This window comes from Puma concolor, chromosome D4 (genome assembly GCF_028749965.1).
Source record: "Puma concolor isolate L17-30 chromosome D4, mPumCon1.1.hap2, whole genome shotgun sequence".
In the NCBI taxonomy this organism is placed as follows: Eukaryota; Metazoa; Chordata; class Mammalia; order Carnivora; family Felidae; genus Puma; species Puma concolor.
In genome coordinates, this window is record NC_141679.1 from 11,300,570 (window position 1) to 11,313,716 (window position 13,147).

Here is a 13,147-nt window from a genome sequence, read left to right on the forward strand (position 1 = left end):
TCTGATTGGCCAACTGTGGGTCAGTGTAAGGCATGGGATTTACTTTGACAGCCGTATCCATCCGCCATGGCAGGTGCGTGGAAGCTGAAAAGCACCTGGGGGATATGGTAGCGACAAAACAGGTGACTCCGTTTTATTATTTGATCGTGCACTGGGTGCTCTTGGAGCACATGGACACTGACATCTCAGACACCTGCCTGGAGGACATTTCCTTTCCCAAGTGGAGAAGGGCCTGAGAAAATCGTGCACCTTTCAAAATGACGTAACTGCCCGTAAATCAGTTCCTGGCCCTTCAACAGTTACAAACAGCAAGAGATTGCCAGAGGCAGCAGAGCTTAGCAGATGCCTTTTCCACCTCAACTGGCCACAGTCTTTATCGGTGGACGTGGCTCATGCAGTTGACAGCCCATCTGGTATGTGAATCAGCCTAACCTGTCATGGAAAATTACAGAACATGGTGTATGCATTATATACCCACATTCTTATCGTCTTTTCATGCCTAGGATGTGCCCTGCAATATAGGGAAGCTGGGGAGATACCTCACCAAAGACCGTGTGTTTATGTAGAATACTTAAGGTATGGGTAGACTTACCAGTAAAAGGAGTTTTGGAGTGGAGAGTTCAAATATACACCTGCTGCATCTTGGATATGCGTAAGATGCAGCATAGTTACTATAACCGACCTCGTGATGCACATCTTCTGGGGGGGGGGGGGATGGGGGAGTACTTAAAGTTGCTACTCAAGAGGGATGTTACAAGATTAAAATACTGAAGAGCCAGCACCTCTGAGGATTCCCCTTCCTCGATGGGTGAGTCTACCATTCCCATTTGGGAGGAGGGAAGGAGGGAAGACTGTGGTGGGAGTTTGCCTCTTCCCCGCACTCTTATAGCCTACAGGCCTCCCTTGCCATCCAGGGAATCGTGGTTCTCCACCCATCACCATTCATTTCACCACATACTTAAGGAAGACGAGGGGATGCAGTGTATGCCTCCTTGAGTAAATCTCCCAGGGGTGGCCGGTGAATCTTACGAAGCACCACAGAACACTTTTGTTCTGAGTTGCAGTGGGGCTTAACTGTTGGGCCTCTCAAAGGTGAGATTTGTTTGGGGTAATCCCCATGTCCTTGAGGCAAGCTTGCCTCAAAGGACATATGTTTTTAAGAAAGCAATGAATGTCTATTAGTGGTCCTTATTTTAAGTACAAAATTTATTGCAGTAAAGAGATCAAAACGATTCTCTTAGTGAGTGTGTTTCATGTGACTATCAGAAGTGGGAGTAACCATCCGCTACAAAGCAAACTCTGGAAGAAAGCCCAATGACAGAGTTTGTTCAGGTCAGTGGATGCGCTCAGACCCCAGAGAATATTCCAGGAGAACAATCTCAGTAGAGCAATGGAAAGACATGACAAGAGAGAAATAATAAATTGCGTTGCAGATAAACGATCACCTTCCTGTTGGACAACCATGACTGGCCTTCATATCCAGTTATGCCCTTGATGTCAAGGATTCAAATCACGGATGCCCAAAATCATGTTTCATGTAAAGGGACCAGGATTTCCTTTCTTGTGGCTCCCTGTGTATTTGTCAGGACACGCATAATCTGTGCACTCAGCAAAAAAGGAGAAGAGGAGGCCATGGAGGCCCCATTCCATCTCTACAACTCTCTTCCTCCTTGAAAGATCTTCACCCTTCCCACCACTGTCCAAACCATCTTTCGTCATCGACAGAATGATCAGAGGCAAGGAAACTGCACCATGAGGTGAGGGCCAAGCTCCTGGGCAGAAAACGTGGGGGGCTTATTTACATTTTAAAAGTGAACCCTATTAGATGTCAATGACAATGAAAAAAATTTAAATCTTTTTTAAATTAAAAAAAAAAAAAAGCAAACGCTAAAGCAAGCTTGGCTGCTTCCCCAAGGGCTTTAAGGTAGTGCACCTGCCCTGGGGCTCCGCTCCTGTTAGGACCCACTTTCCGAAGCAGGACAGAAGTCCAGACTGCTCTGTGGGAGGAGGAAAGTAAGACAGGGTTAACCCAGCACAAATGTTTGAAGCGAAAAATCCTCTCACGCCCCTCTGTGGACCCTGCTTCACCCTCCCGGAAACAACTGTAGGTCATCTGGAAAGTTGCTTAATGGCTCAAAGTCTCAGTTTATGTGTCTGTAAAAGGGGAATAGCCACTGCGCCTGTTACCGAAGAGTATATTGAGGGCTAAATCCAAAGCACACAAAGTTTATGGTGCAGAGCCCATCCTATAAAAGACACTCTGTAATTGTTAGATATTAATCCCAGCATAAATTCCTCACTTGATGGAGGAAGAAACTGAGGCCCGGAGAGAAGAAGATTCTTGTCCAAGCGCCAACACATTAAGCTGCATCTCTCCCCTCCACCCTGCTACCCGACTTGTCCTCTTATATTAAAACATATCATAAAATATAATAAAGCTGAGGAGGAATCAGGGGGTTTTAAAAGAAGTGTCCCGAGTCAAAAATGCATGGATCCATATCTTGAGACACAGAGAACTTTCTGTTAAGGATCAAAGCATTCCACCATAGTCTCCTTTCTTTCAAAGTCTAGAGATTCACAGGGCGATTTGTTGAAATATACATGTATATTTTAATGCTTTTCAAGATTTACATCAAAATCTAGATTCATACAACCTATGGCTAATACAGTTTCTTCCCCTAAATTCTGTGCCTTATGAATTTTTAAGTCTGTTCCACTTGAGTGCCTGAGAAATCTTCCTCTCTGCTTGTACAACCATCCCATTTTTAAGATCTTCCTTCAAAATTCTGTGTTCCAGCCATTTTGAAAGCAAATATTACAGTTGCTGTCCACATAGAAACCACACACACACACACACACACACACACACACACACACAATTAAAAGAAAGTCATACAAAGTAACATTCGTGGCTTCCAAGAGGAAACCTCCCGCAAGGTGAATTATTACGCTGTCACTCTAGTTAATAGGGTAAACGGGGGGAGCTGCAAAGCCAGCCCCCAAAACCTGCAAATTAAACGGGATGATGACCCTTCGTCTCCAGTACACTTTCTTCTTGCAGTTGTTGGGTAATGTACCTGAAAGCCCATGGCTGTCCATGAGCAGCACCTGTTCTCCCCGTTGGGGGCTGGGGTGCTGGAGGGGGTTGAGTGAGAGCTAAAAGCCTCTTGGGGCACAGCTCCAAATGGCAGTCCAAAAGCCCAACTGGGCTGGGATTAGCGTGGATCCTTTGAAATGTGGCTTGCTGTCCACCACACCCTTCCGGGACCCCACGCTGCCCTTGCAGACCAAAGCACGTCCAGGAAACCGTAATGTTGTCGTTTCCCCCATCTCCTCGGCGTGCGCTCATGAGGGTCCCCGAAGACCCTTTCCCTCCCGTCGTCCAGTGCCCGCGTTCACTACCAGCAGCCGTATCCCATGAGGGTGCATCCCAAGCACTAGAGAGTATCTCCTGCTTCAGCATCCTGAGCGTCCTGCAAATGGTGTGGCTGTCGCCACCCCGCCTGCCACGGACGCCTCGTAGGAAGGTGGGGCCTCTGGGCGGGCGTCAGGTGCATCCTCGAATCCAAGGCCCATTTCTGTGTACACAGGTGGAGGGACATCCGAGGCCTCTCCCTCTGCCGGACAGGGTTGCTTCTCCGCATCAGGACTCTCTTCATACGCAGGGGGGTAGAAATCTGGCCTGGGGATCAAAACGCCACACACGTACACATGTTATTTAAGTGGTTAACGCCAAAGAGGCATATGCCTGACTCTCTCAAATCACACTGTGTGAAGCCAAACTGTTAAGAAACATTGATTTTGAAACAGATGTACTTCTTCCCTGGCATCACCAGTTTTTTTAAAAAATGTGCTTTTTTTTTTTTTTTTCCCAGCAAAACCCTCCTCATCAGCCATGGGATGTGTGACTCTACAGTCATATTTTTCCCAGTGGGTTATTCTGAGTTATTTCCTTCCTCTTGCTCACGGGAACCAGGGGCTTTCAGCTGGGGGTTCTTCTAGAGGGCAGGAGGAGGGGGCCTCAATGCTGGAGCTGCCTTCCACCCAGTTATTTAACTCATCATATCCTTGTCCCCGTGCATACACTCCTCCTTCTCTATGTGGTTGCACTCACTGTCTCAGATCCTCAGAGCCCACAAACTGGTCAGATCGCTATGTTATACACCTGAAACTAACGTAACATTGTGTGTCAACTACACTCACGTAAAACATTAACACAGCAAAACACAAAAAACCCCAGCTCGGTGCAATCTCCTCAACTCTGACAGATGCTCCCCTCTTTCTTCTCCCTTTTTCAAGTCTCAGCAAGCACGTTTCCAAAAAACATAACGCGTTTCTCAAACTATCTCCACTGACAACTTCACGTAGATTTCACTTGCAGCCCTTTCTATGCCAATAGGCCAATGGCGAAAGGAGCCATTCCCGCCGAAGGTGATGTCTTCATCGGTAATCTTGCCCAACGTTGCTAATTGCTGAATCCTTCTGGCTTCTCCATCATGAATGGGACGGGGTGGGGGTTGGTGCGAGGTGAGGAAGAGAGAGGGTGAGCTTGATGGGTTTATTTATAGCGCGAATCCCTCGGTGCCTACAGGGAGTGTTTGTGGTATGTAACCACAACAGAACAGAGACTGCCATTTGTGGCCACAGCTCCATTCCAAATATTACCAGGCCCAAAGCCAGATGGCTAAAGACGCTGTCTACTGTATGGCATAAATCTCAGCCTTCACTCAGAAGTGTCACAGGGCACACGCATAAAGACACTGAAGACAGAGAGGGAAGCTTTTGCCTGGAGTGATTTGAGAAGTTTCCGGATCGCTGCCACCCACCCCCAAATCCCATCCACCTCTCCCAAACCCGTCCGCCCACACCAGTTCACATTCTCGGAGCCCCACATTCCACCACCGTAGACTCATCTGCTCTGATGCCTCGGTGTGGGTTCCCATTTTGAATACAAATGCTTCTCAGCAATGCAACGTTTCCTTAACTGACTTACTGGCCGCTCTGAGTAGGCTGGGTACCTATTAGGTGCCGTGGGAAGAGGCAGGTCAATGTGGTGTCATGATAGCCGCATCATAGATGACTAAAATAATTCAGCACGCTGGGATGTTATGCGTGTGTTAGTAAATTCGAGCTACCTCCTATAGGCAGTTACTCTTATCAGGGATTCACACTCTCGAGGCAATCATTTAACATTTATACAAGAAAAAAAAATCATCCCTCGAGAAGCATCATCTATGATCATTCCAGTTATCTTAATCTTTTATCAAACCCAGAGACCTTGCTAGTTAGCATAATAAACATTGGAAATGGGGGTTGGTTATTATAATTTGTATCTTACTAATTAGCATAATGCCAAAAATCAACCATCATGGGTAAAATTGCTTATAATCAAGATACATATGGGGCACCTGGGCGGCTCAGTCCGTGAAGTGTCCGAGTTCAGCTCAGGTCACGATCTCACGGTTGGTGAGTTCGAGCCCCATGTTGGGCTCTGTGCCGACAGCTTGGAGACTGGAACCTGCTTTGGATTCTTTGTCTCCCTCTCTCTCTGCCCCTCCCCTGCTTGTGCTCTGTCTCTGTCTCTGTCTCTGTCTCTGTCTCTCTCTCTCTCTCTCAAATGTAAACAAACATTTTGGGGGAAAAAAGGATACATGCAGTAGCTAAGATATTTTATTTTTTTTCCAATGGTTTATACTATTTATTTATTTATTTATTTATTTTCAATATATGAAGTTTATTGTCAAGTTGGTTTCCATACAACACCCAGTGCTCATCCCAAAAGGTGCCCTCCTCAATACCCATCGCCCACCCTCCCCTCCCTCCCACCCCCCATCAACCCTCAGTTTGTTCTCAGTTTTTAAGAGTCTCTTATGCTTTGGCTCTCTCCCACTCTAACCTCTTTTTTTTTCCTTCCCCTCCCCCATGGGTTTCTGTTAAGTTTCTCAGGATCCACATAAGAGTGAAACCATATGGTATCTGTCTTTCTCTGTATGGCTTATTTCACTTAGCATCACACTCTCCAGTGCCATCCATGTTGAGTAGCTAAGATATTTTAGATCAAGAAGGCAAAAGAATTTTTTTAAGGAGTCTTGCAGCCTGTGTCTTAAGGATGATGCTTGAGGTTTTATCCCTGAATGGTCCTGTGGTGGGTGGGCCAAGAGTTAGGAGGGTTTTGGTTGTCTGATACCAATCCTCAGGTGAACTGCATTTGGCTATACTGTGGCAACATATATATAACCTGAAATTTACCACTTATCCATTTTAAGTGTACCGACGAGCGGCATTCAGTACAGCCACACCGTTACCCCAGGCATCTCCAGAACTTTTCCATCGTCCCAAGTTGAAACTCTGTACTCAGTAAATGGTAAGTCCCTCCTCCCCCACCGCCAGCCCTGGTCACCACTGTTCTGCTTTCTGTCTGTGAATTTCGCTGCATCTCATATAAGTGGAATCATACAGTATTTGTCTGTTTGCGTCTGGCTTTTTTTTACTTAGCATAATGTCTTCAAGGTTCATCGACACTGGAGCATGTGTCAGAATTTCCTTCTCTTTATGGCTGAATAATATTCCGCTGTGTGTGTAGACCACACTTTTTTGTTCCTTCATCCACTGGTGGACATATGGGCTGTTTCCACCTTTTTGCTCTTGTGAATAAGGCTGCTGGGAACAGTGGTATACAAATATCGCTTCAGGTTCCTGCTTTTAATTCTTTTGTCTGTATACCCAGAAGTGGAATTTCTGGATCAAGCGGTAATTCTGTATTTAAGCTCTGTACTATTCTTCATAAAATGATTGCACCATTTCACATTCCCACCCACAGTGTATAAGGTTTTGGATTGCTGACACTTGTTTTCCGTGTGTGTGTGTGTGTGTGTGTGTTTTAAACAATAGCCATCATAATGGGTGTGAGGTGGTAAGATTAACTGAACTACCTCTGGAATGTTATTATCTGGCCTTGAATCAATCTTTCATGCAAGGTGTGATCAGAACACCCAAAAGGTCCATAAGCTGGGACCACACAGAGTTCGTGAAGAGGTGGCAGGACTAATTCTATGCCTGTCTATTCATTTGTTGTGTGGCAGAATTGGGCCTGGAACTTGCTTTCATTATAACCCGGTAGCCAGGCTGTGGCAGGTAACTTAACCACCCGCTGCCCCTAAGGACAGCTCCCATGATACAACAAAAGAACCTAAGCCTCTTAAGTTGGCTGACGTAGCTCTTCAACGGGGGAGAGGTGGTTTCTCTGATATAAATTCCCTCTACTTGACGGATTTCCCCAGAAGCAGCCCCATGCTTCCTAAGGATTAACCCCAAGTAATTTCCCAATAAGAAAGCTCCATTTCTAGACATACAGCCTGGCGGGACGTGGATATTATTCCACTGTGGGATTAGGGTCATTCCACTTTTCCAGAACTCAGCCCCATTGCAGCTCCCCTCTGTCCCCTGGCTTTTCAGCACGTACCTGTCGACTGTGGCCAGGGGCAGTGCCCCGTGAGCAAGGTGTCGTCTGAGCACGTGCGTGAACACCCCTTTGCTTTCCCTGGCCTGGCGGTAGGTACTCCAGAAAATTCCACTCAGAAGGATCACAAACCCCAGGGGCAGAAGCATATAGGCCAGGATCAGGTTCCCTTGACAGTTGAACATCGATCCTGAGGAAATGAGGAAGGCTCCCAGGCAGATCATCAGGAAGCCCGTCAGGAGGACAAGGGCACAGAGCACTAGACCGGTTCTGTTCCGCATCCCTGCCCCTCCGCAGCCCTTCCTCTCCCCTGCTTCCCTGGCTCCTCGAGAATGCTTTCATTAGCCAGCTCGAAGCTTTATATGCTCTGGGACCAAGTGGCCTTTGGACAATTAAGTGAAGTAGGCACTTAGAAGCTATTCATTAACCATTGAAAGTAACCGTAATATCCTTGGAGGATTAACCTAAAAACACAGCATTGTGTAATGCAGGAAGGCGTGGCTTCTCACTGCTGTGTTGCTCTTCCGAGCTGGACCCTCGGCCAACCCCAGTTGTTTGAGGGAAGGTCTCCTTTGATTAAAAGGGCACGGATCTCTTAATCCCCCTGGTGGGTAATTCTCCACTGATGCTCGAGAAATTAGCATTCCTTGATGAACTATCTTCTTTGTGGTTTGGCAGGGGATCCTTCCCTGATTTCTTCTCTCTCTCTCTCTGTACTAAAAAGACATTTTTAAAGCTCTTAACAAGTATGTCTTGCCTCTCTCAATGGAACTCCCTTTATTGCCTTCGCCCTATGTTACTGGGAAAAATTCCAGGAGAAAATCCCGTGGGGATGAACTCCCTGATTCCTTCTCTGTGGATAAGAAAATGAGCATCCACAGGGGGAGGAAAGGGAATTCTGGAGAGAAGGATTGTAATCGGCGGAGCTTTGGGAGTTTGGGGGGGAGTTTCCGGGGATGGTTGGAAAAGGTGATGATCTGGTGACTTCTCTGATTCTGGTTTTGTATCTTTCCCACCGTTGGACCCAAACGTTGAGATCGTGGGGTCACTGCTGGTTAACACGCAGGTGTTTGAGAAAAAAATGTTTGCTTATTGCTCAACTGCTGGCAACCATGCTTGGCTTAACTTTCCTGCTCTTGCAAGAGGCCACAGGTATTTAATAAAAGAGTATGCCCTAAAATGTGCAGCATGTCTCCGCCACCGCACCAAACAGACAGACACGTGTGAGAAGCGGTGTCTGTTCAATCCACACCCTCCCTTACGTACACCTTAGGGTGTCACAAAGCATAGTAAAGCCTCTGAAAAGTCCTGCAGTCTTTCTTCCCCTCTGAAGATACATATGAAATGAAATTTGTTTTGGTAGCTGCTGTGCAAAAAAAATGTTCCCTGTCCTCTCCCCTCTACCTTGCTCTAGGTAGCTTCGCCTCAAAAAAGGTTTACGGAACCAGCCTTCTGTTTTCTGTCTGGGGCTCGCTTCTTCCGTCTTGACCGTCTTTGGTCACAGACACCCTGTTCTAGATCTGGCGCGTGCTCCGATTCCTTCCAATTTTATTTGATGGTTTGGCATGTCCCTGCCGAGAGTCTCCTGCCCACCGGGACTCTGGGTCACATTTGTGCAGAGAGATTGTCTTCAGTCCCTCCCCGCTGCTCCTCTACCCTGCTCCTCTGTTACGATTATTTTCCATTTACTTTCCCAATGGGAAAAGGAATTCTTTGTGCTGTGCCCCGTAGTTCCCTGCACATCCTTTAGCCGAATACCCATCATCTCATGTTACGGGCTAAAAGAGAGAAAGACACGGGATCAAAAATGATATAAGACGCTTCCCTATTCTGCCTCCTAACCTCTACCCTTATTAGGTTTAATATTTGCCCCATCTACTTTCTTCTTCTAGTGTTGCTATTATCCTTACAGTCTGAAAACAACCCTTTTGTTCTCCCTTCTTCCCCAATTGGTCTTGAGGTTTTCAGATTTCCAAAATGGCCCCTGCTGATCCCCGCCTTCTGTTATCTGTGTCCCCTTGAGTGTGGGCTGGACATACTGAGGGTAGGCTGGACACAGTGACTTGATTCTAACCAGTAGAATATGGTTGGGGCGCCTGGGTGGCTCAGTGGGTTAAGCACCCGGCTTCGGCTCAGATCACGATCTCGCGGTTCCTGGGTTCGAACCCCACGTCAGGCTCTGTGCTGCCAGCTCAGAGCCTGCAGTCTGCATCAGATTCTGTGTCTCCCCCTCTCTCTGCCTCTCCCCTGATGGCGCTCTGTCTCTTTCTCTCAAAAATAAATAAAGGCATTAAAAATTTTTTTAAAAAATAGAATATGGCTGGCTGTCACTTCTGAAATTAGGTTGCAAAAGATGGTAACTTCAGCTTTTTTTTTTTTTTAATGTTTATTTATTTCTGAGACAGAGAGAGACAGAACATGAGCGGGGGAGGGGCAGAGAGAGAGGGAGACACAGAATCCGAAGCAGGCTCCGGGCTCTGAGCTGTCAGCACAGGGCCTGATGTGGGGCTCAAACTCATGAGCCGTGAGATCATGACCTGAGCTGAAGTCAGTCACCCAACCGACTGAGCCACCAAGGCTCCCCACTAGCTTTGTCTTGCTAGCAGACTTTCTATTGTCCTCATGGCTTATACCCTTTGAAGAAGGGCATGGCTCTATTGGAGAGGCCCGTATGACGAGGAACTGAGGGCAGCTTGTGGCCAACAGCCAGGGAGAAACTGCATCCTGCCAATGATCATGGGAACTTGAAATCAAATCCTTGCCCAGCTGAGCCTTGAGATGACTATATCCTAAGTAACACCTAGTTTGAGAGGCCGCAAAGCTAAGGACCCAGCTTTGTCACACCCAGCTTCCTGCCCCACAGAAACTGTGTGATGATAAGCGTGTGTTGTTTTAAGTTGCTGAGTTTTGTGGCAATTTGTTAGGCAGCAATGTATAACTAAGACAGGTCTTTGGGGACAGCCCTTTGTCTCAAAGGGGACAAGCGGGGTTAAGTGTTTACACGGTGTCTGCACACAGAACCCAGCCCGTGAAGGTAGGCTGTGATCACGCTCACCGTTTTTGTTAACATCATCAATACTGTGATTATTGGTGGTGAAATTGGGTAGGAAGGGGCCAGATCCAGGAGACAGCAGGAGGAGGAAAGGAGTCACTTACTTGATCGAAAATAAAGGGCACGACCTTGGGCTCAGAAGAGTTGAGGAGTTTCTCTGCGGGGAGGTGGGGCATCAAGAAGAAAGACCAGGAGTATCTGTAGTTTGTGAAGAAAGTAGAGAGAAAGAGAAAAAAGTCAATATGGAAACACGAAGCATTGCTGGGAACCATGTGTCTCCCTCACGACGGTTGAGACGTCCTCCCGTAAGCTTTAGGCGGAAGTTATTTTTGTCTATTTGTGTTTACTATTATTAAAGATATAAATTATTAAATTATATATATATATAGAATCACAATAATATATATATTTATATATATATAAAAAAACTGTGATTCTGCTTCAGTTCTGAACCACATGCATGACTGCTCTCTGAGCATTATTCTCCTTTAATGCCTCAAAAATGGTGATGGTGAAATAGCACAGACATTGAGAGAAAGCACCCTGCTCTCCGTCAGTCTGGAAGATGCAGAACCTCAAGCAGAAGGGAGGTTGTGATGACAGAAGAGAAAACACAGGCCGAATCCTCAGGGCTGGAGAGAATTTTTAAAAATCCAGTAAAGAGCCCAATACCAAAACATCACCTGAAAGATTCAGTTTCAGGAGCTCTCTGAGCCTCTGGCTGGCTTCCTTATGCTCTGTCCTGTCTCCTAGGTCTGCTTTGACTGCCCAGGCCAATGTTCCTGATCTTGTCCACCTCGCCAATCACCCAGCACTAAGTGTGAGAAGGAGAGGCCAAAAATATCGACTCCATTTAAAGGGAGAGAGACTGAGACACAGATTTCTGAGTCACCCGAGTGGATACAGACGGCTTGGGACTGATGGGAAGAAGAATACACCAGAGGAATATGGGTAGAAGCCCATCTCTGTTAGAGAGATGTTCTGGGATCCAGTAGAAGCCAAGCCATAGTCCTTCTGTCCCGAGTCCCCTTCAAGAGATCCATCCAGGGAGCGCCTGGGTGGCTCAGCCAGTTACACGTCTGACTCTTGATTTCGGCTCAGGTCATGATCTCACGGTTGTGGGATCAAGCCCTGTGTCAGGCTCCACGCTGAGCCTGTTTAAGATTCTCTCTCTCTCTCTCTCTCTCTCTCTCAAAAAGGAGATCCATCTAGAAAATGTCTTGCTTTTAAACCAGTTTCTTTATTCATTATTATAATTCTTAAAAATTCACTCGTCAGCAAAAGCTCCTGACTTGGCAATGGACAGTAAGACGTTATTTGGCCGCCAGCCAAACCATCTTAAAACATAATCACTCTTTCAACACTGTTCCTTTGAGCATGACTGACCCATGAGCACTTCTGAACATTGAGTGCAGCTGAGGTCCAAGCGCTGTTTTGCCTCCCATGTCAGAGCCCCCTGAACCCTTGTCCTTCTTTCGGACTCTCCTGTGTAATATGTAGATTTTGTGCAGCTTCTAACAGCTCTCTGCACTCCGGCCTTTGTTTACCGTGCACATGGGCCAGCGCCCTTCTCTCAAAAACAGGAAAATTGTATTGTTTTGGATGAGAGGCTAATGGGGACTTTGGAAGGAAGCTAGCTAAGGGTGTGTAGGAGCTGCTGCACAGGAGGGGTCAAGAGCTGGGGGAGAGTGGCCAGATTTCAGAAGGTCACTTTGGTTTAGGAAGTGAAGCTTTGTGGGAGGGGGGAAAGGTGAGCATATGCGTAGCCAGCCATGTCAGCCCGGTCCGATTTCATGGTGGTGATTACTGAGTGATTTCTGGATTAGCCTTTCACACGTGCAGGTTCATTGAGCACTGGCCACTTCCTTCTCCTTGTTTTCTTTGCTTTTGAAACTTTTGCCCCACTCACTCAGGAAGATTTGCATGCAGACATTTTTAGGTTGGCAGGGAACGACAGCTTCTCAGAAAATGTGTGGCACCGTGTGGTAAGGTGATATTAGACCGAGGCACAAGGCTCGCATTCACCTTGGGATGAACCTAGTGAGCACGAAGGACAGAGAATGCCCAGCAAGGCCAGGACCGGTGAGACCTGTGAGTTATTCGTTTAGGGTACAAAACTTCTGGGGTGCCAAAACGCTTAGGAATCAAGATAAATCGTATTCTTGAACAGTATTTTAAAAACTCAAATTGACGAACTGTGACCCATGAGCTGGCCACCTGTTTCTCTGAATGAAGTTTTGGTGACAAAATTGAGTCATGTCTATGGACCAAGGAAGAAGACAAATTCTGTTCTAGAAAGAGCTCAGCTTCCAACTTAATCCAGAAATAAGCCAGAAAAGATTTATTTTCTTTGTGGATCTGTGGAAAACTGAAAAGAGACCCTACTTCTGTGACCATTTAGAATCAGAGCAGAAGGCGAAGGCAGGGCAGAATTGGACGGCCTGCTTTTACACCAGTTGGCATGATGGTCAATTACTTGTAAATATAATGTGGGTTCTGTGTCCCACCTTACGAAATTCTCTTTCATGTTGATCTTCTCTTGAAAATTTTTTAATGTCTATTTATTTTGAGAGAGAGAGAGAGAGAAGAGACTGAGTGTGAGCAGGGGAGGGGCAGAGAGAGAGGGAGACACAGAA

The 13,147-nt window shown here is 46.6% G+C and overlaps 1 protein-coding gene and 1 long non-coding RNA gene across 2 annotated transcripts in view; one reads left to right on the top strand and one right to left on the bottom strand.

Moving 5' to 3' along the window:
- Positions 1–2,586: 2,586 nt before the first annotated feature.
- TMEM252 (transmembrane protein 252) lies at positions 2,587–7,805 on the bottom strand. The gene is made up of 2 exons (XM_025931696.2): positions 7,463–7,805; positions 2,587–3,682 (listed from the first exon to the last, which is right to left on the bottom strand). Exons 1-2 carry the CDS (start codon positions 7,738–7,740, stop codon positions 3,457–3,459), a joined length of 504 nt encoding a protein of 167 aa, XP_025787481.2. The 5' UTR covers positions 7,741–7,805; the 3' UTR covers positions 2,587–3,456.
- Positions 7,806–9,841: 2,036 nt separating this feature from the next.
- Positions 9,842–13,147, top strand: part of LOC112868677 (uncharacterized) — a 134,222-nt gene continuing 130,916 nt past the window's right edge. Inside the window, exon 1 of the long non-coding RNA XR_015243442.1 lies at positions 9,842–12,602. This is a non-coding gene — a long non-coding RNA (uncharacterized LOC112868677). The remainder of the gene's footprint in view (positions 12,603–13,147) is intronic.

Coding starts and splice junctions, on each gene's coding strand:
- TMEM252 (XM_025931696.2), bottom strand. CDS start 7,740: ATGCGGAACAGAACCGGTCTAGTGCTCTGTGCCCTTGTCCTCCTGACG. Junction 3,683..7,462: donor CCCCTGGCCACAGTCGACAG/GTACGTGCTGAA, acceptor TTTGATCCCCAG/GCCAGATTTCTACCCCCCTG.